General features: G+C 31.9%; 1 protein-coding gene across 9 annotated transcripts in view; it reads right to left on the minus strand.

Annotated features, from left to right (window-relative positions):
- The window catches only part of LOC118203977 (uncharacterized), a 147,941-nt gene that overhangs the window by 70,550 nt on the left and 50,844 nt on the right, over positions 1-26,547 (minus strand). For all 9 annotated transcript variants that reach the window (XR_015039581.1, XR_015039579.1, XR_015039577.1 and 6 more), the window contains exons 4-7: positions 20,362-20,607; positions 13,965-14,136; positions 7,863-8,272; positions 1,396-1,485 (exon numbers count right to left, since the gene is read on the minus strand). Coding sequence is in view for 4 of the 9 variants with exons in the window: in XM_085811197.1 (XP_085667323.1) it covers positions 1,396-1,485; positions 7,863-8,272; positions 13,965-14,136; positions 20,362-20,607 (918 nt within the window). In the remaining 5 variants the exon portion in view is untranslated. The remainder of the gene's footprint in view (positions 1-1,395; positions 1,486-7,862; positions 8,273-13,964; positions 14,137-20,361; positions 20,608-26,547) is intronic.

Below are 26,547 nucleotides of genomic sequence, written 5' to 3' on the forward strand. Positions count from 1 at the left end.
AGGTATAATAATTTGAAGCTCTTTCATTTTTACTAAGCTAAAACAGTACTTATAAGATAGCTTTAAAACTTGTTAAAACAGATTATCAATCCTCTAAAAAAATGAGCTAAAATATTTGAAGAATAACTATCAAAACTAGTTTAGTTAACTAGCTGCAGCATATAATTTAAATTATTATAGCATATATGTTATGAAGAAACCTAACACTAGGTATCTTAAAGGAATCCTAAAATTACTTTATACTACCTCTCTCTTGAAAAAAAAAAAAGCTCTTGAATTCTCTTTCGCATTGATAGAGGACAAAATCTGTTCTTCTCCAACATCTGAAATGCCCATGTACATAAATTTATGCTGGAATGGATTTCTTTCCTCCTGCCAAGTAGAATATTACAGCATTAACAGTAACCTACTTAAGTGATTACTTCTCTCTTGGGGTTCTTTGTGCAGTTTCACCTAATGTGTGCAGTTTCCTCTTAGAACAGGATTGTAACTGCAATCATCAATAACTAAATATTGACACTTAACAAAAGACAAGGAAGATGCATTCAAATAAGAGAGTTAATTCAGTCACTAGAAAAGAATGACTGTTATGTCATTTAGCAACTCCTGAAACCAATGAGACATGCACTAATATAATGGGGGAAAACACCAAGTATAAAATGGATGCAAGCATTTGGGTGACCTATGCCTGAATGCACAAGAGATATGGGCAACTTCGCTGTGAAAGGGTTAATGTCCAATCAATGCTGTGAAAGGGTTAATGTCCAATCAAAGTGCACCATAAGAGAAATAGAATTAATGACATTGCTAAAAAAGCATTTTTATATACTAATTAACAAACAAAACTATTTACTAATGCTCTTTGCTACTTTCTCTGTAAAAAAGAAATAAAATTTGATTTCCAACATTTTATTAAAACTCCAACACAAATACATGGGTTCCAAAAGATCAAGGGCTTGAATTAACAAACAAAACTATTTATAATGCTTTTTGTATTTGCTTTGCTTTTATCTGCTAAGAGAATAGATAGTTATGCTAAAAAAATTGATTTTGTACACTCTATAAAAACTCCCATGTAAATTAATTGATTCCAAAAGATTAAGAGCTTAAATTAACAAACAAAGCCATTTACTAATGCTTTTTGTTACTTTATCTGTTAAAAAGAATGACTAAGTATGCTAAAAAGTTGATTTCATATACTGTATAAAACCTCACACGTAAATGCATAGATTCCAAAAGATCAGGGTCTTAGCATTAAGGTTCAGAAAAATGTTGAATTTCTTAGTCACTTAACTGTGATCATAAATACATTTATATAACACAATTAAAAATGTTTTCTTCTCTGTAACAGTACCTATAAAAATGTACAAAGAAGATGAGAATTTGAATTCTTACTTGTGTTTTTGAAATAGTTCCATTGGTGCTGGTGGCAGTGGATGTGGAAACAACTGTCTGTGTGGCAACTGAACTACCCGGACGCAGAGGCTAAAGGAAAATAAATAAATAAATATAGGAATTAAAAGAATGTTATAACAAAAAAAAAAAAAAAAAGGAAACAAAGTAATCACACACACAACAAAAAAAATAATAATAACAATTCCCAACCTGGTTTTTGAAGGCTCAGAGGATGACAAGATTGAGAAGAATATATATTATTATGAGGGTACACTTTTAGCTTTTAGAAACTATTTATTTATTTACAATCTTAGAATGTATAATCACAGAGAACTGCAATACCAGCATAGTTCTATTTTCTAAAGTTCTATCCAAAGTATTTCTATCCAAAGTGTTGCCAATTACAAGTTACTAAATATTAAATGTTACCATTTACAAATTATTAAATATTACATCTTCCATTTTTTTAAAGAATTCAAAAGTTTTAACAGTCTAAAATCAGTCCAAATACCTGGCCGGCTTTCTAATCACTCTCCCATTTATAGTTCTTAGCTCACCGTTCCTTGTTTCTGAGTTAGCAGAGTTTGGTAGTTGATCTTCTAAACTTTGCCCTTGAGAATATCTGGAATCATATCCTTTTACATCTGTTTTCTGTCTATTAACTCCTTGTTCTGTTCCTCTGATATTCTATTCAACAGCTGAACTGTTTTCTCTAATATCTTTTCTATTTCTTTTCAATACTGATCCACCTGATCTAAGTATATATGATCTAGGCATCTTATGCACTTCTTCTACAACTGCTGGTTTCCAGCGATTATCTTGATATACCCGAACACAATCTCCTTTATTTAGCGATGGTAATGTTTTTGTATGACGATCATAATATGACTTCTGTTTAGTTCTTTCTTGGTGTATTTTTTCTTTTACATTTTTCACAACTTGAGGTTTAAGTAATTCTTCAGATGTAGGAAGAATCGTTCTTGTTCTTCGACTCATAAGTCGTTCAGCTGGTGATCCTAGCATCTAATTAGTTGGAGTGTTCCTATGAGCTAACAATGCTAAATAAGGATCAGCATGATCTGCTTGAGCTTTCTTTAATAATTTCTTCACCATTTTTACTGAACGCTCTGCTAATCCGTTCGACTGTGGATGGTATGGACTGCTTGTTATATGTTTAAATTGGTATTTCTTTGCAAATTCTGCAAATTCTTTACTTGCAAACTGAGGTCCATTATCAGATATCACTATCAATGGTATACCGTATCATGCAAAATGAGATTTCATGTAACTGATCACTGTCTGACTTCAAGTATCCGGTAGTTTGGAGATTTAAAAAAAATTGGAATAGTAATCTACAATTAATAAATATACATCTTTGTTAATCTCAAATAAATCTTTCGCAACTTTATACCAAGGTAAATTGGGAATTTCATGTGGTATCATAGGCTCTCTTATGTTTTTGTTCTGGTATTCATTACATATAGAACATTTTGAAATTTTATCTTCTATCTGCTTGTTCATACGTGGCCAAAACAAAACATCTCTAGCTCTTTTCTTACATTTTTCTATACCAAAATGACCCTCATGAATTAAATTTAACATTTCCTTTTGCATAGATAAAGGAATAATTAACCTTCCTCCTTTGAAAAATAAGTCACTTTCCATTGTCAAATCTCTGTAGTCCCAAAATACTTTGACTTGAGGTTCTACCTGATGCTTCCTTTCTGGCCAGCTTCTCAGAATATATTTCTTTAAGCACTGTAGTGTAGCATCACATTCACTTTCTTTCTTCAATTCATAAATTTTGTCATCAGATGCTGGAATCAGTGTACAAATTTCTGTATCTTCATCATTATCTTCTTCTGTTGTATTCAAATATGCTCTACTCAAAGTGTCTGCTATTAATAAGTCTTTCCCCTTTTTGTATCGTACATCTAGATCATATTTTTGTAAATTTAACAGCATTCTTTGCAATCGCTGTGCTGCTTTAAAAAGAGGTTTCTTAGTTATGCTTTCTAATGGTCGATGATCAGTTTCAACAGTAATACATTTGCCATATATATATATTGATGAAATTTAGAACATACAAAAGTAATAGCTAAAAGCTCTTTTTCTATCTGATCATAATTTTTCTGACTTTTTGTTAGAGCTCTGGAAGCATAAGCAATTGGTTGGTTTTCTTGTAGTAAAACATCACCTAATCCTTCAGAACTTGCATCTACTGAAAGAGTTACATCCTTATTAACATCATAGAATTTTAATACGGGTGCTTTTGCAATCAATTAAGTGTTTCAAAAGCTTTTTGATGCTTTTCAGTCCAGTGCCAGAGAGCATTTTTCTCAAGTAACTGTTTTAATGGTGCAGTAATAGTAGTTAAGTTAGGAATAAATTTGGCTAAATAATGAATCATTCCCAAAAATCTTTGTAGCGAAGGTACATTTGTAGGTTCTGGCATTTTAACAATTGCTTCCACTTTAGAAAAATCAGGTTTTAGTCTATTTTCACTTAACTTGTGCCCTATATAATTCACACGATTAACTTTTATTTTACATTTAGCCTTATTGAACTTCAAATTATTTTCTCGTGCTCTATGGAGTACTTTTCTAAGTCGTAGCTCATGTTCCTTTTCATAAGATCCCCATATTAAGATATCATCTATAATACATTCAATGCCTTCCAGACCTTCTATTATTTGGCTTAATTTTCTTTGGCAAATTTCTGGAGCTGAACATATGCCAAAAGGTAATCTTTTAAATTTGTATCTGCCAAAAGGTGTATTGAATGTACACAAATTACTATTTTCTTCATCAAGCTGGATTTGCCAAAAAGCACTATTAGCATCTAAAACAGAAAATATTTTTGCGTTAGACATTCTGGTGACAACTTCGTCAATGGTTAACATCAGATAATGTTCTCGTTTTATAGCTTTATTTAAATCTCTAGGATCTAAACATATTCTTATTTTGTTCGGTTTGACAACTGGGACCATTGAATTTACCCATTCAGTTGGTTCTCTTACTTTCTCAATAACATTTAAATTTTCCATTCTTTGTAATTCATTCTTAACTTATTCACGTATAGCTATGGGTATTTTTCTTGGAGGATGAATGACTGGTGTTACATCGTGTTTTAACTGGATTTTATATTCTCCATTCAAACAACCTAAGCCTTCAAATATATCTTTGTATTCCTCCAGTAAGTCTTCAGCGTAAACAGACATTACTTTCTGAATCAAACCTAGTTGCAAACATGATTTTAATCCTAATATAGAAGGTACTTCTATGTCAATAACTTGGAATTCTGCAACATAATTATTTTTTCCATATTGGCAGTTAAGTACTACTTTTCCTAAAGTATCCATTTTATTCCCAGAGAATGTAACTAATCTTTTAATTTCAGACTTCTGTATCGAAACATTTAGCAATTTCACTTTGCTTTTAGAAATAACATTGCACATTGCTCCAGTATCTAACTGCAAATTTAGTTTACTTTTATTTACATTAACGTCAACAGTCCATTTCTCTTTCTTGTTATCTGAATTAAGGTTTAATGTGCCAACATAAAATTCTAACTCTTCCTCAGAGTCATGATTTATTAATTTAATTTGTCTATCTTTTTTGTTTACCTTGACTGCTTCATTTTTTATTATATAGCTTTTACACTGATTCACAAAATGATTTGCCTTTTTACATTTATGACAGATTTTTCCACATGCTGGACACATTCGATACTCATGAGATGTTCCACGTTTAGAACAAACTTTTGTCTTTTGTTTATCAGTATTTACCTCTTTGTAGATATTCTTATTATGTTTACTTAGTTTCTTTTTCACTACGTTTACAGCAGTTTCCTCATCTTTTATGATTTTCATTTGATGTGCACTTATTTCAGCAGATCTGCATATATCGAGAGCTTTTTCTAATGCTAATTCTGTGTCATGTAACAATCTTGCTCTCACTACATCATTTTTAATACCACAAACAATTTTATGCTTTATTAAACTATCCGTTAATTGTGCAAACTCGCATGTTCTAGCTTTATTTCGAAGGTCAGTTACGTATTCATCTATGGTTTCTGACGCGGTTTGATTTCTAGTAAAGAATAAATGTCTTTCATATGTAATATTTTTCTTAGGAATACAATATTCCGTAAATTTTGTTTTAATTTCACTTAATTTAATTTCTTTACCCTCTTCTATAGGAAATGTATTATATATTTCAAGACCACGAATTCCTATTACATGAAGAAAAGTATTAACTCTTTCCTTCTCTTCTTTATTATGTAATCCACTAGCTACTTCATATATTTCAAATGATTGCAGCCATCTTTGCCAATACGAAGCTAGATTTCCATCAAATTTCATCGGCTCTGGTGGTTTTAAACTTTCCATTTTGAAAGCAAAATTTTCCTGACACCATATATTATTATGAGGGTACACTTTTAGCTTTTAGAAACTATTTATTTATTTACAATCTTAGAATGTATAATCACAGAGAACTGCAATACCAGCATAGTTCTATTTTCATATCTGTATCCAAAGTGTTGCCAATTACAAGTTACTAAATATTAAATGTTACCATTTATAAATTATTAAATATTACAAATAATTTTATGAATCATATGAACTAATAATACACAATGTGACAATTTAATAATACGACTTATAAAGATGAATTGTCAAAACAACACTATATTCTATAAGTCATTTAACATTTGAATGAACAGATAATTTTTAAATGCTGTGTTATATATACTTCGGTTGAAAAACAATGTTATAAAATGCTTTCTGGTACAATAAAGCATTTTCACACTGGTCAGTAACTGCTCAGCAACATGTAGCCTGAATGCAAGTATAAACATTCAACCATCCACCTATCACTGCAGATACTGAAGATTTCTCCCCTTACGACTACTTCATTCCTCAGAACTAAAGTTTCCATTCAAAAGAAAGTTTTCTCCTCACTACAAAGAGATCCAAAGAATAGCAATATCTGACCTTATAAGGTATTTCTCCCACCTTCTTAGCATGCCTTTGTGGTGTAGTGATCAGTATATTCGGCGCGTATTCGAGAGGTCCGTGGTTCGAGTCTTGGCGAGGGTTTTGTGGATTTTTCATCTTAAAAAAAAAATACCTAATGTCTCTACAGTGGCACTCGAACAAGGACTCGAACCATGGACCTCTCGAATACACACCGAGTGTGTTGACCACTACACCATGAAGGTATACTAAGAAGGTGAGAGAAATACCTTATATAACTCAACAAAACCTAACAGACGTGACAACGGCGTAACAGCGGGCTAAGCAATGAAATAGGCTGGCTAGCAAAAACATGCTCTGAATAAACTCAGAGATTCACTTGTTTAAATACTTACTTCACTTAACTTTCAATTTACATCCTGGCAAGGAAATGTGAGGAGTTCAGAAAAGATAACAAACATTTGAATAATATGTTAATTTTAACTAAAGGAAACACTACAATCTTAATAGTCAAATGTCCCTGATCTTTGTATCAATAGATAACTTGCTGCTGTTGCTGTGATCGATAACAGACTTCTCTTTTACTATATAATTTTTACCTCTCTTTGCACTAGCATAGAGGCCTTCAAGTAACTCATGTAACTTTAAGTAGCTCATAAACTTTAAATGTCTCTTAAAAAAAGTACAGTTTTATTATTTAATTGCTACACTTTATAAATATATATATATATATAAGCGAAATACCACAGACTCATCATGAGATCTCCGAAACTATACACCCGATTGAAATTATTAAATTGGTAAATAACTTGCATCTATCCAGGAATACAAACGACATTTAAATGATAAAGTTAAGAATAACATTTATATTTAACTGTTATCATAAATTTCATGAAAATAAACATTATTATTAGGAGAAATAAATTACTGTGATGAAAAATAAAAATGTTGCTGTTATTTATAAAAATTGTCATACATAAAAAATCAAGGACAAATAATTATAATTGATTAAAAAATTCGATAACAAAGATAATAACATTTATTTTCATGAACCTTATGATAACAGTTAAATATATATAAACATTAGTTTTATGTTGGCAATTTTTCGTGATGTAGCCATACTGGGTTTCCCGCCACGTTAAATAATGGGAATGCATCCCAATGCACAGTATCTCATGGGTGATGTGGAAATCTGTGTATGACAGATTAACTGACTGGCACTATACTCCCCAAATTTAAATTTAGAAAATTTATATTCATTATCAATTTGAAATTAGACACTTTGTACTTATATGAAGCCTAGGTTCACATTCAAATAGATAGTGTGTCCAGCAAAGCAGGCAGCTATCAGCTAGTATTTAATGTTGAGAATAAGTAAATGAGACATTTCAACTAAATTTTACATATCACTTATTACAACAATTAAACATGTTTCCCATTTTTCTTAGTAATTATTTATGCATACTATAAAAGGAAAAATGCTGCTTACTGGTTTAGGTTTAAATATCTGGGGAGCAGGAGTACTCGGAGGAGGCGGAGGCTGTTGTTGGATTTGTTGCTGTTGCTGCACTTGTTGCTGCTGTTGTTGCACTTGTTGTTGTTGTTGCTGCTGCTGTTGCTGAGTTTGCTGCTGCTGCTGTGCCTGCTGCTGCTGTTGTTGTTGTTGCTGCTGCTGCTGCTGTGCCTGCTGTTGCTGTGACTGCTGTGGTTGCAAAGGTGCAGGTGCTACAGGAACAGCATGAAGAGTTGCTTGGGGTGGAGGAGACTGAATAAACATATCTGACTGCTGACTGCGAATAAAAATTGGATTCTGTCCAAAGAGCGCAGGTGAATGTAAGGAACCAGGGGTCGCCCAAGTAATGCCTTGTGGAAGTGATGCACCTAAAGCCTGAAGGGACCCTGGGAAAGTGCAATACACAAAAACAATTAATTAATTACCTAAATCAGATAATCATTTAAACATAAAAATGATGTTTAAGCTAAAATTCATGAATTTTAAATACCAAGAAAATTATTTAATGTTAAAAAAATATAATACACCTGTGTGCAAAATTAAGAGAATTTGTACATTATATCAAATTTCAGAAAACTAATGGACACATTTTATTGAAGCAAGGTATGGATAACCAAGAAAGAGATGTACCATTTGAAAAGTCATTTTATATACCCATGATTATCAGTAAAGTTTATAATGCAGGTATGTCCAAAATCTATGCTATTATATTAAAATGAAAATGAGTCTATCATCAGGTATGGTCCTCTCTCAGAGAAAGACAGGTTGTTCAGCGTGATGGCATACTGGCTGGTTCTCGGGGGGGATGGCAACATGAAATTGACCACTTAAGAGTGTCCCAGACATGCTCTGTAGGCTTAAGGTCAGGAGATTTGGCTGACCAACCCATGCAATGAATATCTTCACCGTCATGAAATCTTTGACCAGCTGAACCCTATGTAAATATACATTGTCATCCATTAACAGGAACATAGGTCAGCTTGAAAAGTCATATACTCTAATATCTCCTTTGTATACCTCATAGCAGTTGCACAGTCTTTGTCAAATGCATGCAGGGGTGCATCAATCATGCATGCAGGGGTGTCAAATGCATGCAGGAGTGTCATATAATGTCTGAGGCTAAATCTTGACTCATCTGTAAAAAGCACAGTACTCAACTGATGTCTGGTCCAAGGTGCATGTTGTCTACACCATGGTAAAGATATTTCGTTTGGTGCTACAGTGAGCTGGACGGATACAGCGAGACTTCTGGCATACAGCCTTCTGGCTTTTGGGCAACTGTAGACCATGAAACTTGGGTTTCAGAGGGAGCTTACACAGCTTACATGAGAGCTCTGAAGCTATAGCAGTCCTGTCGTGTTGTGCTGAAAAGTGCCAAATAACGATCCTCATTCGTCGTCGTGAATCTTGGTTGATCTTGTCCAGATCTCAATATGAATCCAGGAACCTGAAACTGTTTCCACAAATTGCAGACAACACTGGGCATTACAATAAGCTCTGCCACCAATGGCACTTGTGATTGGCCTGCCTCCAATCTACCAAAAATTCTCCATCTCATTCTGTCATGACCAGGACTTCAGCAATTCAGGATTTCAAAAACTTCTCGATTTGGGATCATAATTTTAAATCTCAAAGATAACCTGTACACATGGCAGCACTGGGGCTTAACTTATTGTTTAAATCATATAGAAGAATGCTTAATTCCAACAGCACCCGCACCAGAGCCTGTGCTTCTGTGGCAGCAAAAAGTTCAGAATTTAGAAGAGCACTCAGCAACAAAAATCAGCGATGGCAAAAATTTCAGAAATTAGGAGAGGAACTGGGCAGCAGAATTTAGGACCACAGGGAGAGCCCTGGGAAGCAAAATGCGTAGCATTAGCTCATTCCCCACTCAAGGGACAAAACTGTGATTCTGATTAATACTGGCTATCATCCAACTCCTAGCAGGTGTTTGAAAGTGATATACGGTATTGCAACTAATGAGAAGAATAGCATTTACAGTGTATCTGCTCATTTTGAGAATTATATTTTCCAAACCTAGATTTTATAAGAGCAAGATTTTTTTTTCATTATTTTATTTATTTATTTACTTATTTAGTTGGTGGTCCAAGAGATCCAGAGGTCATTGTTGGATATCCAGATTTTGGACTTTGTACTATATTAATTTTTTCAAATGTCTTTTATTATAATAAATGTATGTGCATTTGCAATTGCATTTATATATTCCTAACTTGTGAGATTAATTCTGAGTAAAGGCACTTTTATTCAATTTCTAATTCCTATAAAAAATAACTGATATCAACGCACATTACAAGAATAATAAAATTATTTACTCAAAATAAAAAAATGACTTTTTAAAACAGAAAAGTATCTTTTTCTCGCTGGTCTGCATAAATGTTATTAAGCTTATTTCTAGTTTAAAAATCTTAACATACAAATGAAAGAAGTGAACCTATAAGTGAATTCTGATGATTAATCATTTAGTGCAACTAAAAGCTTTTTGTTATGAATTTTGTGTAACATGAAAAGTCTGAAGAGAGTGAAGCTCAGAAAAATAAGGTTACAATGGAAAGTCTACGAAGCTATGAGACATGAACTTCCCTGCAGAATCCACTTGACTGTTTGATATGAAAGTTCGCTACCACTGATCCATTAAAAGGTGGCAGATATCTCGTCAAAGTTGCACCATTCCTGTAGAATTCTGAGCCACACTTCTGCAGCTCTTATGATAAAAAAAATTCGTCAATCTCTACGCAAAATCCACTAAATAGTTACTGCTGTGGAAGTATTCAATTCAATTCATTTTTGAAATTTACAAAAAAGCCTTTTAACAATTTCTACCATTTTGCTACGTTTTCTGATTTTAATGGAATTTATTTAAAATGCTACAAACTTCCAACAGTTTATTCCAATATATTACAATATATTATTGTATACAGTCAAAAGTCGTTAATTCGGACACCCATAATCCGGATCTCAAAGCTACAAACTTTCTGCTCATGCATCAATGCGCATAAGACCTTTACGGCTGCGAATATGCGTGTGCGCATGCGCAAAATACGTTTACGAATGCATGTATAATGTATAACGGACGGTATAAGCTAAGCTAAAATTATCTAATTCAGTTAATGTTGAAGATTGCATTGTTCCTTAATCTTCGAATTGGATCCGGCTTATTATTTTTTGCAGACTGTTAGAGCAATTTTATAAAAGTAAGCTTGAACTTTCGATTATGTCAAATAGAATTTCTGATATATATTTACTAATATGTAAAGGATCTATAAAGCGAAAGTATTTCGAAGTCCATTAAACAAAAAGTGGATTTGCTGCAAAAAATGGATAAAGGCATATCCTTTGTTTATCTAATCATTCCGAAATCTGTTTATCAATTTCAGGCTGCTCTGCGTGTGTGGGGGGCGGGTAAATGTCGCGGCACGCAATGAACTGGAAGTTGATCTGTCATCAGTATCCTTAGCTTCAGGGCAGATGTTTTTATTTTATTTGGCTTATAATTCCTTACTAAATGTAGTATTTCATCTTGATGTACTCCGTCTTTGATATGATTTAAATCAAATTCCTTGCCATTATAATTCGCTTCCGATAGCGAAGAAAGTGACACACAGGTTATTGAAAATGAAAAAATTTCGATTGACAAATTACTCAGTATTCTCGACACAGCAATTATAGGACTTGAACAGAGGAACTTTGTAACTGAACAAGAAATTATGTCTATTTATAGAATTAAAGAGAAAGTATTATCACATAAAAAACGAAGCAACTTAAACAACTTACATTGAAAGAAATGTTTAATAAAGTAAACAAATAAATATTAAGCTTTTTTTTTTTTTTTTTTTTTTTTTTTTTTTTTTTTTTTTTTTGTAAATTTTCATACCCTTTAGATCATAATTGTTCTTTATTTCATAAATTACGGTTTCATATTTTTAATTTTATAATTTCTGCGTGCCATCTTAGCAGATTAAAACTGATGATCTATAATCTGGAAAAATCAATAATCCGGAATCGCCGAAGTCCCGACGATATCCGGATTAACGACTTTTGACTGTATATTACAATATATTACAATATATAATTGTATATATTACAATATATCATTATATATATTACAATATATTAATACATCTATTCCAATATATATTATTGTTTACTTAAACTATGTGCAGCTGTTCTTTTCCCCATTTAACACATGTTACTTTGCTTGACCAGCAGTAAATGAACTTAAATGCAATCACGAATGTGATTCTAAAGAACTTGAACTCCCCCCCCCCAAATGCAAGCAAAAAATGCAGCAGTAACAGTCAATTTATATCTTCATTCATAAGAACAAAAGGTGGCTTATCAAGAAACAATCGAGGTCACATTACACAAAAGTGCACATGTTTTAAATCTGTTGTGATGTTATGTTCACCCATAATCGGCACTAAATCACACTGCTCGATGATAGTTTCATAGTCAACAGGATAATAAATAAAAGCCTAAATTTTAATGCATTAGAATTAAATATATTATTAGCTTATTAGGCATATACATGTAACAAAAACAAAGTCAGAAAACAAAGTCCGGCTCTGTTGTAATAGATTCTGAAGTAGAATGTAGGCAAGTTGATTCCATAATGAACAGCAAGGAATTTGATGGCATAGAAGTGTTGATATATAATGAATAGGAAATTAGAAGTGAAGGCACATTAAATCTTAATTTTTTATTTCAGCAAACATGTTGTGACCACAAACAAGTTGGCACATTAACCCCTTAACTGCTGTGGAAAATGTACAAGATTCATTTCCCAGCCATGGTTTTTCACACAGGCGCAAGTTGTTATGTGATATATTGGAGGGAAAATAAGTGCAAGTTTTACTTTCACAAAATAAAGGATAAAAGAAAAAAATGAATGCACAAAATTTAATATTTGAGTAAAAGTATAATAGAAAGATGTAAGTATAATAAAAATGATCCCTAAAATGGAATTTCGATCTATTCATTTTTAGACCAGTAAAGTGTAATCTCAGGTTCCAGTGTTATACCTTGTGAAATCAGTATGTCTAAAAAAACACATATTCCTTCTGAACTGGTTGAATGCCCCGATTTTGTACTTGATTTTTCGTTTGCGAGGTGTTGGTTCATATACTCGTCTACAAAACGGTTAGTTTCAGTAACAATATGAAGCACAAGCAGTTCATCAAAAAATAATTCAAAAAAGATAAATGGGTTTGAAACATCCATTATATCTTTCTTTATTCCTGGAACCTATTACAAAAAGTAAACGAAAACAGAGGACACAGATTAAAAAAAAATACCTTTTACTCAAACAACACCAGCCAATACCGCACAGTCATTACTTTCATGACAAACATCCCCCTCTTTGAAATAGTATCCTCCTTTGCATACTTTGTCAAGGTCATTGTGGTGTTGCATTCCAAAGCTTCACGAATAATTTTATGGGTAGCAGCGTAAAGTAAATGATAGTATTTTGGAAGGGCGTATATATATATGTCCGTGGCAGTTAACACTCGGCTGAGCAAGGCATATATATACGCCCACGGCAGTTAAGGGGTTAAATGTGCCTATTCCAAAAAAGTTTACAATTCAGATAAATTTGCAGCAAGAAAGAAGGAGCAGACACACTGCAATCCAGCCAAGCCAAAGCATAGGAAGTAAGTGCATTATGTTCAAGATGAAATCTTAATTTAGACTGAGTTAATTTTGGTTCTCAAAGCATTTTGATTGGGTAGTTAATATTATTATTGGTTGCTTGAGTTTTAGTTCCATTTACATCACCAGAATTATGTAAGAGTCATATGGCATGGATTAATCTAAAAATGACCAAGAGCAGATAGAGGTAACTATTTTTAGAATAGAGAAGGGAAATTAATTTACACTGCTAATTTAATCTTTGACATATTCTTTATTTTTCTTATGTACCCCTTCAAGGAGAAAAAAAGCCTTTTTTAAAGAAGAGACAGAGAAGTCTTTTAAAGAAAAGCGTTAAAACACTACAAAATAAAGAAAAACTTACATCATAAAAATTTTGAAAGCAATAATTTTTTTTTCTTACATACATACCAAGAATCTGTGCTTGACTAGCTATCATTGTAGGGGCTTGTGTTGTTATTATGTGTGGAGCTGAAGGAAGCTGCTTTAACTGACTTGTTGCTATCATCTGGCCAGGACATGAAGCACTTGGAGAAGGTAAAATTGGAGACTTTGGGTGAAGAGTGGCAGGTTGGGAAATCAACTATCCAAAAATACAGATAAAAGTAAATAATACAAACACATACTTATCTTCCCACATTTTATATTAGAAAAGCAGAAAAGAAAAAAAATGTTTGTCGTGTGGCTCAGCTGATCTAAAGAGGTTCTTAATTTTTAGTTCATTTTTTTGCTCTTCTGGCATACTTATTCACAAAGTCTATATGAACTGTTAACACATAAAAATAATAACTTGATATTTGAAAACAGTGGCAAATATCAAAATGTTTAATTTAATTATTTTTTGTTTTGAAGCTGAGAACAGCAATTTAAAATGGAATCCTTATTTATAAGACATAACACATCATTCAATAAGTCTTGGGACTAACAAAGAAAACAACATCCATTTCACAAAATTCACATTTATTCATGAACATAATCACCATCAAGAGCTATGCAATCATTCCAACGCTTTTCTAACTTTTCGATACCATGTTTGTAAAACGATTTGTCCTTGTCCGCAAAATAAGCTTCAGTGGCAGTGATGACTTCCTAATTCGAGCCAAATTTTTTTCCCTGGAGCATCTTTTTGATATCAGAAAACAAGCAGTAATCGCTGGGGTCTCGATCTGAGAAGTATGGTGGGTGGGAAAGCAGAGTGAAGACCAACTTGTTCCGTGTAACCAGCGTTTGCATTGACTTGTGGCACAGGGCATTGTTTTGATGGATTTTTTCTTCTTCATGTGTGGTCTTTTTTTGCGATTTTGTCCTTCAGACACACCAATAACTCACTGTAATAAGCACTATTGATATATTTTCCCTTTTCAAGGTAGTTGATGCAAATTATACCTCATGCATCCCAAAACACTGACGCCATGACTTTTTGTTTTGTAGCTGAGAACAGCAATTTAAAATGGAATCCTTATTTATAAGACATAACACATCGTTCAATAAGTCTCGGGACTAACAAAGAAAACAACATCCATGCCAGCTGACTGTTGCATTTTTGGACGCTTCGGATGACTTTCACTGGCTGCACGCCATTCAGCTGACTGCCACTTTGACTCCAGGGAGAAATAGTGGATCCATGTTTCTTCCATTGTCACATACCGACACAAGAAATCCTGTTTATTGCGAGTAAACATTGACAAACAGCTCTGTGAATCGTCGACGCGTTGTTGCTTTTGTTCCATTGTAAGCACACGTGGCACTCATTTGGAAAACACTTTTTTATGTAAAATTGTACACACACTTCCAGTTGATGTGCTTACCATCTCCGCAATCTAACGAACTTTCACTTTGTAGACATTCATCATGATTTCCAACACTGGTTTCTCATTTTGCAAAGTAACTGCTTCATTTGGCCTACCCAAGCATGCCACATCATTTGTATCCGTGTGACCATGTTTGAAATCAGCGTACTTTTAATGGCAAATGGTTGTTTTCAATGGAGCAGAATTTGGGTAACATTTTCAAGCCATTGCTGAGCTTGCACGGTATTTTTTCTCATTAAATAGCAATGTTTGATCAACACTCGAAATTTGTTTTTCTCCATTTTGTCCACAAATGCACAAGTAGTGTCACTTTCACCATAGCAGCTTCGCTGTTTCCAGTCTGAATGCCATGAAAATACAAAGCGTGGCATTTGAAGGTTAGTTCTTTCGAACAATGAAGTCAAGTTGATATTACTAACACCATCTGTTGGTTATTCCCAGGACTTATTGAATGATGTGTTATTTCAGAAAATGGTAAGATATTATTTTCAAATATTAAACACTGTGAATTTCAGGATTCCAATAATGTGCTCAGTATGATGTTATAATTATTACTGTGATCTAATTTTATAATTTACATTCAGCAAGCTAAATTAATATTCTGCAGGCTGTTTTGAAGTTAGTTTTAAGATATTATGAAATAAATAAGCTTTAACGCATGAATTGCCTGCTTTAGTTATTGTTTACTTTAGTTATTATTTATAGTTATTTTAGTTATTTTCAACATTATCAGGGACATCAGCAACTTGGAAAAGTTCATGCGTTCACTTCTCAGAACATTAGAACAACAGAAAATACCTAACTCTGCTTCTATGTGGGCAGATATGGCATATAATCGAAGGACTTGACTGCACTACCACCCACAGGCACCACATAGGCATTTCAAGTGATCCTATTTGCCCATTTTGTAATTCTGCAGAAGAAATGGACAAGGACCACCTGCTTTGATGTGGGGCTCTTCATGGTCTTGCAGAAGAGTCGAGATACTGTGAGACGAGAGCGCTCCTTGGGCAATGACTTTTTGTTCTTTGTTCTATAGTTTGTAACCTCTGTTTGTAAGATTTTAGTTCTTTGTAACTTGCCTAGCCATTAGAAATTAAAAAAAAGTTTCTATGTGGCAGACAGGCAAAAGAAGTTAGTGTTTAAAAACAGTGCAGTATACATAAAAAATAAACGAAGATTGGATGCAGACATGAGCATTCAATACAAATATAGCAAAGCATCATTAATGCAGTTTTCATTTCTGTGCCTTTTACTTTTCATCTCTATCTTGATTAATTCCTGTTTATATAATTCGTAAAATAGTTCCTTTATACAATATACAACTTCGATTATATGCTATTTTTTGCCTTGACTATTTAATGGCATTCTTTTTATAGCTCAAATATTTTTATGGAATTAATTTTCGTAATTTCTCTTTCAGTAGCATTTGGAAGTTGCACATAAGGAGATGAGGGTGGAAGCCATGATTATACGGAACATATCAGACTGGTACAGAGCTTGAAATTTGGCCAGTGGATGGAAAGAAAATCACTCAGAAGGATAGTATAGAAAACAAGATCACACAGTTTTATCGACCAAAATGTTTGATTTCTACAATTCTTTGTAAATACATTTTAATATTACTCTTTTGTACAGTTCTCTAAATCTGGCTTGTTGCTAAATTGTCAAGAAAATGGGAAGCATTTTATAGACAACATCTTGCGGAGATTTTTTATTCAATGCTGCACATTAAACATTCCAGTGAATAGGACAAGGAAAAAGAAACAGCATTGCAATTAAATGTGAAAAATGGTTGCTTTTCAAATGGGTGGCTGCATAAATTTGAACCATGATAAGCAATCTCATGTTATGTCATACGTGAAAAATCCAAATATGAGCTGTGAAACTGAATCTCTGGTAGATTGGTTCAAAAACTAATCCAACAAGATGAATGGACATCAGCTGAAAGATAATTTTTAGTGTTCATGAAACCTCTCCTTCCAAATTCATGAAAAGAGAAAATTCAATTTCCCTTTGAAGACATGAAAAAGATATGACAGGAAAGCCATAGAAACCAAGACATTTCAAAAGTGTAGAGAAGAACAAAAAAATTTTTTTTCTTTTCATTGATTAATGTATGTCCCATCTGAAACCAACTGGCATTACAAAGACTTTAACCTTCGTTGTAACAGTGCAACGACCCCTTTAGACCTGAACATAACAAAAAAATTGTAAAACATTCTGAAAAAAGAAAACTAATTAAATCAGCCTTTAAGCACATAAAAAGAAATATTCAGAGAAAGATACACATATCAGAAGCTAAAAAATTATCTTTTGCATAGGAGTTAAAAAAAAATCAAAAGTGATTGGAATTGTTCCATGAAAGAAGAGTTTAAAAAATCCAGAATCACGTAAAACTGTTGATAGCTAAAATGATAATGATTGGAAAGATGAATGAAGAAAGCTGGAATCTTCTGGAAGCAGGCTTTATTTTGAGGAATGTGAAAACTGTAATGTGTCAAAACCATACACATGTGGAGAAATGTGGGTAGGAACTGAAAATAAATTTTAAGGTGAATATTTAATTAACATAGACAAAGAAGTAAATGAAGAATGAGTCCCATCATTTTTTCCAAACACAAAGCATTGCATTAAATACACTCAAAAAGTTCTTTGTCATGATAAATAAAACTTCAGGCTCAAAATCAAATTCGATGTTAGATTGCACTTAAAAGATTTATCCTTAAAAATCAGCCCCTATGTTAAAATCTTTCTAAAAGATATTCTTTAATCAAGATGGGCAAATGAAAAAATTCCAGCCTTTTCATATTTCTGTTAAATGATATAAATTTTTATGATCATAGAAATAAAATATTTTACCTTTTCAAAAATATGGATAATATGGAGGGTTTCTGTTGTAAGTAGAAACTAGAATTTTGCAGACCCTGCTAGGCTAATACAGAGTTATCACTATGTATCAAACAACTCACAAAATACTGAAAAAAGGGTGAAATAACCTTTTTATTTAGTGTAAAATTGAACAAAACAGAAAATACTTGTGCTACCAATGAAACTTCCATTACTTGTGAATATTTAAATTAGCATAATTAATTTCGTACGTAGAAACATTGTCCAGTACTACACATAAAATAAGACTAATTTAAGCTAGCTTCACATATTTTAACAATATGTATTTTAAAACATCTGCTACCAACACCCTAAAGCTAGGATATAAATTTTAAACACACCTGGCGAGAATATTAACAGCAAAATGTGGTTATCAGAAGCTCGAAATTAAGGATTCAAAACTCTCAGCTTAAACCTAAGTTTCATTCTGGTGAGGAATATGGAAAGGAGAAGTTACAGTTAACACTTAAATCATAATGACTGGTTAATTAACAAAAGATAGATTACAGTATTTTATACAAACTAAAATCAGGAAGATAAATTTTGTATAATATCAGTAGCATAATAAAACATTAAAATTCTGCAGGTAAAATGTGAGAATAACATAATTAACTTAAATAATTATTTTGGACTGTATGTCTTGAAATTAATACGAAGTCTTTGAAATTAACATAAAGAGCACTTTTTTAACATAAAGAGCACTTGTAGTAGTTTGTTTTTGAACAAATAATATCAAAAGCTTTATTTATTCATGTTTATAATTTTTATTAAACATTTTAATTTTATAAAAATAACAATATAAAACTTCTCATATGAAATGCTTTAAATCAAACTTGTCTAAGTTCCATGTTATGAAAATGAGCCTACACTGAATATTTTATTTATGTAGCATTTTAACCATTAAAATAATTAAAAGTGTAAATACGACTAAATAAAAAGATTAAATCATATATACATACAGTCTCTTAATCTCTTGATTATGAAAAGCACATTTTATTCTCATTCATTATTTTTCTCTTACAGCTTTTACTATCTATTTTATGCATTCCCACTGCTACTTGCATTAATGATCAGAAGGTCTTACATATTGTTTCTAAATCACAAAGGAAATGCTTGAGTAAAATAACAAACAAAGCAAGGAAATTAACATTAAGGGAATAGGTGTTAATATCAATAATTAGATGTTTACATAGCAATGCCTCTCTCTCTCTCTTTTTTTTTTTTTTTTCCTAACCTCCAATATTTTTTGTTATTATCCAACTCAGCAGCTTCTTAATTGTTTATATTAAATTCGAATTTTTTTTAACAACAAAGGAAATTTGCAGATTTAGAATTAAACCTTTCTCTGCAAATAAATATTACAGAAATTTTCCAACATTTTTCCAATCTCTATTTTAACATTTTATATTTCAGACTTCAGAAATGAAAGATTTTTTCTTTTCTTTCCATTTACACTTTTTTATACCAAAAAATTAAGTTTACTTAATTTAAAAATTTTAAAATCAATAAATAAAAGTACCAATACAAAGGGAAAAAAGTATTATTCAGACATATTTATACTACAGATAAACAGTTTTGGAATTCCCTGATTTTTTTACATAGTCATGAGAACATTACCTTGATATACATCTGCTTTGAAATACATCCAACTTAATTGGTTGAGAGCGGCCATTGAAAGAAAATGTGCCAAAATAGCAATTGAAATGATTAGAAGCACTTTGAATTCAATCAGTGAGCATTATTAGCTGTGCATGGACCACAATGGCCAACAATTTGAACATTTTCAATAATTGTCTGGTTTAAGAGTGGTGTCATTTTATTTGGATATTCTGTATATACTTCACCGATTGGAAAAGTTTATTTTGGCATTCATCCCAGGATCTGAAATGGATTAATGACCTTCAAGGTACCACTGTAGTTCACAAATACATAATAATGAAATAAATCAGTCAGAAAATGTATGTCTGACAATTAATTCAGTCAGTGAATATTAATTCAGCATTGAAGTAAATTTATTGTTTTTAATAGTATTAGATTAGCAAATAAAATCAAAGAAAAAATTATTGCTATAACAAAAATAACAAGAAACATTATTGAAAATCACTTACATAAGATTTTCCTTTTTGCCCTTCTAATGCCTTCGCCTGATGGGATAATACTGATGATGGATTAGAAAGAAGCTGACCAATCACAACTGTTTGGTTGGCTGATGTAGCCGGTATAAAACTGGACTGCCCCTGAATTACAGTTGATTTTGATGATGCAGCCAACATCTGCCCCTGAACACAAGCCTTTGCCCCTGTAGTCATCTGACTACCAGCTGGAATAAGATTTGGTGTGCCAAAACTTCCAACCTGTGGAATAATTAATGGCAATGTTCAAATTGAGATCTCCTAATAAGAATATACAAATAAATTTGCAAGTATGGATGTAATCCAGGTTGCCTCATCTCAGCCACATGTCATTTAATCTTCAGATTTACAAGGTGTGACACAAAAGAAACGAGACTGGTCCAATAAATAATTGTACTTACAGAATCAGTTCTCTGTGAAATTATCACCTTCAAAGTAGTTCCCTTCAGCATTCACACACTTCTGCATTCAATGCTGCCATTGCTGGTAAGAGTTCTGGAACGTGGCTTTTGGAAGGCCTTTCCGGAGATTCTCCGTTTTTGTCTGAACCTCTTCAGCTGAGGTAAAATGGGTTGCCTTCAAGTAAGATTTAACTTTAAGAAATAAAAAAAATGTCAGATGAAGCCAAATCAGGTGAATAAGGAGGATGCCCCATCACAGTAATGGTTTTGCTGGTCAGAAGCTGCTTGACAGATAGAGCCGTGTTAGCAGGTGCATTGCCCTGGTGCAACAGCCATCCATCACTCCATAACTGTGGCCTTTTTTTTTTCCTCCTAATTTTTTCACAAAGTCTTTTTTAATACTTCAATATAGTAGTACTGATTAACAATATGACCACTGGAAACCCATTCATCATCTTCCACACTGCCCTTCCCCCCTGAAAATCGCTTATGCCATTTGAATACACGTGCACAAGACAAAAGTTCTATTTCCATAAGCCTCGGTTAACATTTGAGATGTTTCCTCCATGGCTGATTGCTTAGGTTTCACAAGAAACTTGATGTTGATTCGCTGTTCGGTTTTTACATTAGACAAATTTCCGGCAGAACGCAGTTGCATGTGTTCACTCAATGATGCAGTACTCCCCATTGGCGTGGTCGGTTAAGTTGAAACTTGCCTCATGGATAGAGGAGGTGTGTTGCATGACATCACCAAACCAGTTGCTGCTAACTCCATTCTGTTTTCAAGCTACACACTTAGTCTCTCTCTCTCTCTCTTTTTTTTTTTTTTTTTTTTTTTTTTTTTTGTATCACACTTTATACAGTTGAACTGTATAACAAGGATGTACTAAAAAATAAGAAGTTACACTGATAAAGAAAACTTATAAATCGCATACAGGGATTTCCAAACTTTTCCTGCATTGACCCCTTTTAACCCTTTCTGTCCTAATGGGCACATACAACCCAGAGATTAGATTTCATTCCCTATTGGGTAAATAAAACACACTTTTAAATGGGTTTTTACATTTGAAGCATTTTTAAGGAATTTGGGAACAAATATATGAGTAAAGAAACCTGGCCTATTTGCCAAATGTGTAAGGTTGCACTTTTTAAAGACTGCTTTATGCCATATCATACTTAACTTGTACTGTAAGAATAAAATATTTGGTACATTTCATTTAACTTCACATGCAGTCTAGGTTATCATCACAATATCCTAGACGATCCTAGGCACATGCAGTCTAGGTTATTATCACAAAATCCCAGATGACTGGGACAAATAGTCCCAGCTGATTATACAATTGGGACATATTGTCCCAGGAGATTTCCAGGAAAGAGGGGAAGTAAAAAAACTTTAAACTCATATTACTCATATTAAAATTCACTTTAAACTCATATTAAAACTTAGTATATTGACATTAAATTAAACTACTTTTTATCGTTAAATTTTAATCATGCAAAAGTTGGGTTGAAAGGGTTATTTTCTTCATCGATCCCCTTGCATTTTCCCCCCATAACATATAGCACACAACATAATCACAATACATATAAATAATGAAAAGAAAGCAATTAGACCAAGAATATGAATAAAAGTTTTTTTTTAAAAAGCTTTATTAGATCTACGCTTTATTATTTTTTATTTTATAAATATAAACAAGTTTTCAGATGCATTAATGCAATTTTTTTAATATTTGGTATAATATTGCTTATCTGTCTTAAATCACCTTGTTTGAAAATATTGAGCCTGTTTCTTGTTTTCTGAATTAAATGATTCACCTAATTAATGCCTGCTTCCACTAGGTAAAAAGAGAAAAAGGTCATTACTATTTACTATGATAACGACTTTAATTTTATTATATGATGGATGACTTTTAAGGTCCAAAAGTTAACATACCCACATGTTTTGAATAATACTTGACTTTGTAGCATACAGCTGTACATCAATAAACAATTAATTATCAATTTTATTAATAACGTTTTGGCCAACAGTAAAATCGTGGTTATGCTGGCCAATGCATTATTTGGCTGTTGATCACCATTCTGCCCCTTGTTTATTACTGATCTTAGTCAAAATTTCATCAACTACCATGGTGGAGGGGGCAATATTGACAGTAATACTGTACATATACTATGTCAATATACATAACAATTTTAATTTGTCTGTCTGTTTCAGGTATACAGTCAGAACAGTTAATAAGTGAACTTGAAAGAATGCATTGGCTTATGAAATATTCTGCGATGATTGTTTGCTGTGTAACATTATTCAAACAAGACAAATATAAGATTAACATGAAAAAAAGAAAGGGGAAAAAAAAAACTGAAAGAATTTATATTTCGAAGTTGCACTAAAGGATCTGTTAAGATTTTTTCATCTCATTGAGCTCCCACCTTATCTACTTGCTCTTGGATATAACTCCAGCTGACACAACTCCTTTTGTCTTTTTAACTTTATTGTTAAACATTACTTTCTTCAGGCTTACATCACACAAAATTCAACAAAATCACAAAATTCTTTAAATTTTTTTAATTAAATATCACTTTCTTTAACATGTGCTGAATAAAATTCAATAGCAACATCACAAAATATTTAAAAACAGCATACCTTTAGAATTCTAATATAATATTAACACTTAATGAAAAGCTTTTTCTACTGCAATGGTCAATAATTTAAATATATATATATTATGTACATTTAAATTTGTACATTTTCTTGCACCTTATTTTATAAATAGCTTTTAATTTTTCAACTTCTATTTCATTAATTTTTCAAAGATTGCAGTGTTTATTATGTTTATCACGATTACTTTGAATTCTATTTAATAAATATGGCAAAGATTAAATTTTGTTTATTGTGTTTTTAAAAATAGCTTTGAATTTACATGCATTAAAGCGAGGGTGTCGGGACAATTTACTCAAGTAAAATATAAAAAATTTTTGCTACTTCTTAATCTAGCAGAGAAATTTTATTACTATTACTCAATTTGGCAATCATATCTCAAGATTTATCAAAAATTCATTAACTTTATGGAAAAAAATTCAAAATGAATTCTTTATAGTTTCAAAATGAATTCTTTATAGTACTTCCCTTTAACTCATCTCACTTTAATCTCATTGATTTGGATTAAAACTCCACCCACAAGTTTGGCTTAAACTCAAATTGACAGTTTGGCATTATACTTCTTACTTGAGTAAAAGGTGAAACACCTTCGCATTTATTAATTATTGTTAACTGAATGGGAGTTGGTTTCTTCCCGTTGAAAAGTCAACCAATTTCCGATCAATGATGATAATTACTTAGTTTATTAATTTTCAATTTAAAAGTTTCCGTTTTTATATTTCATGATTCAAATAAAATTTACCTTTAAAAATACTACTAGGAAATAATATATTAGTTTAGTAAATAAATTATTATATATATACAAAACAATTTTTTAAAAACAAAATATAATCATGTCTAGCATTTTCGAGAATTAAGCTGCTGAAAAATTATCAGTAAAAACATAAAGTAAGAAATTTAGAACCAATTTTTCACAAAGACCAAAAATTGAAATTCGTAAGTAATAAATTTCAAATAATTTTATAAATGCAATACAGAGTTTAATGAATGTTAAAACCAAAACTTTTCAAACAAACAATACCCCAATTAAAAAAAAATCAATGAAATTTAAAGAAAAAAGAACATAATAGAAGAGGAATTCAATCAACCTCAATGCTACTATAGTTTAAACAAAGCAAATGCAAAGTTTAAAACCAGAATTATGGAAGACGATATGATATAGATAATTCTGGAAATTTCCCGATGTACTATGCCTATGACGTTGCTTTGTGCCCGATATTATTGGTTTAAGAAAGAAAATACATTAATCATAGCTATAGAAATCCTGCTGCAAAAACTGATAAACAAGAAGAAAAAGATTTAATGACACTAAAAAAATAGAAAGCTAAATTAATGATTAATTAATATTAATCTAAACCCTGCCATTGTTAGTTTGTCACAAATTTATAACTGTTGGATTTAATTCTGTACTTCACAACATAATATAAGGCATTTTCACATTATGTCATCTGGACAACTGTATGATATGTTATAAAGGCATCAACACCCTTAGGCAAGTAGGCAACTATTTGCCAAGATTAAGACCTTCACACTGTCCCAGCAGCTTTTATGAATGTTGCTTTTTTCATGATACTAAACTTTCAGAATGGTGCTGGCATACTTGTGACTTCAGAATGGCGCTGGCTTTCAGAATGACTTGAGACACAGTGGTGCCCTGACATGACTTTCCACTTGAAAAGGGTGTCAGCAATACTGATAATAAACTGCCGGCCATCCAAATGCAAATTAAAATTGGTTGCCCCTTTTTACAGAAATATAATATGTTTGATAATCATTTTGCTGCCAGTGAATCTGGCCATTTCTACCTTCAAACAATGTCCCATTCCCAAAATTGTATGTGAAACATTATGTTGAAAAAAAATTACATTAAAGAAATGGCAAGCTGAATGGGAAAATCAAGAAGTAATTAAAAGGCTTTTTAACTTCTACAAAAAACTTACATATGATCCAGTCTGATATAACTTCTTCATTGGTATCTTTTTATCCGGACATGGTCCTTTCCCCATGTACTATTTTGCATGAAATCTGAGCGATTCAGACAAGTGTGTATGTGGGGAAAAAGCACTATATCTTCTCAGAGGCATTATACATTCCAGAGCACTATATCTTGAAGTGCCAGCTCACAAAAGAGCTACACTACGAAAGAGCTATGATCCCTCAATTACAACAAAAGATTTCCTTGATCATGAAGAAACTTTTCTCATATAAAAGAGAAGACGTGTCAAAATGCTATCATGCCTGTATACATACCACTTATTCCATAACTTACAAAAATAATGCAAGATTTCAGAAATTTTGCAAATGTCTGAAACAGGCTAAATATGGTATGAATTGTTTTTACAAAATAATTACATTAAGAATTTGTACTGTATTAGGAGATGGGGGGGAATCTTGTAATAATTAAATAATTAATTAAAAAATAATTAATATACTACTTAATTAGATATATTAATGTTAATGTAGTATTATGTGATTTTCTAATGTATATTTTCTGTAATTATGATACATTAATTTACAAAAATAATGTAAGACTTCAGTAATGATGCAATTGTCTGTAACATGTTAAAAAATGAAAAGAAATGTATTAACGAGATAATTGCCTTAGGAATACAACAAAGTACTAGGAGATGCACAAAAAATTCTTCACTAATTAGTTCTTTAAAAAGATGTTTAGTGTAATTCGATATACTAATGTAAATGTATTGTTTGTATGAAGTACAATGCACAATGTCCGATGTGCAATGAATGTTTGTATGATGTATGTTCGAAGTAATTATGTTATATTAATCTGTCATAATCCAACTTTTGTTAATCAATTAATTTCTTCGTAATAATTTTATACAGTCAAAAGTCGTTAATCCGGACTCGTCGGGACTTCGATTCCGGATTATAGATCATCAGTTTAAATCTGGTAAGATGGCATGCAGAAATTATAAAAATATGAAACCGTAATTTATGAAATAAAGAACAATTATGATCTAAAGGGTATCAAAATTTACAAAATGAAAAAGCTTAATATTTATTTGTTTACTTTATTAAACATTTCTTTCAATGTAAGTTGTTTAAGTTGCTTCATTTCATGTGATAATACTTTCTCTTTAATTC

The sequence above is a fragment of the Stegodyphus dumicola genome, chromosome 2, assembly GCF_044657685.1.
Source record: "Stegodyphus dumicola isolate Sdum_Otavi_A_Nest chromosome 2, ASM4465768v1".
NCBI classification, from domain to species: Eukaryota; Metazoa; Arthropoda; class Arachnida; order Araneae; family Eresidae; genus Stegodyphus; species Stegodyphus dumicola.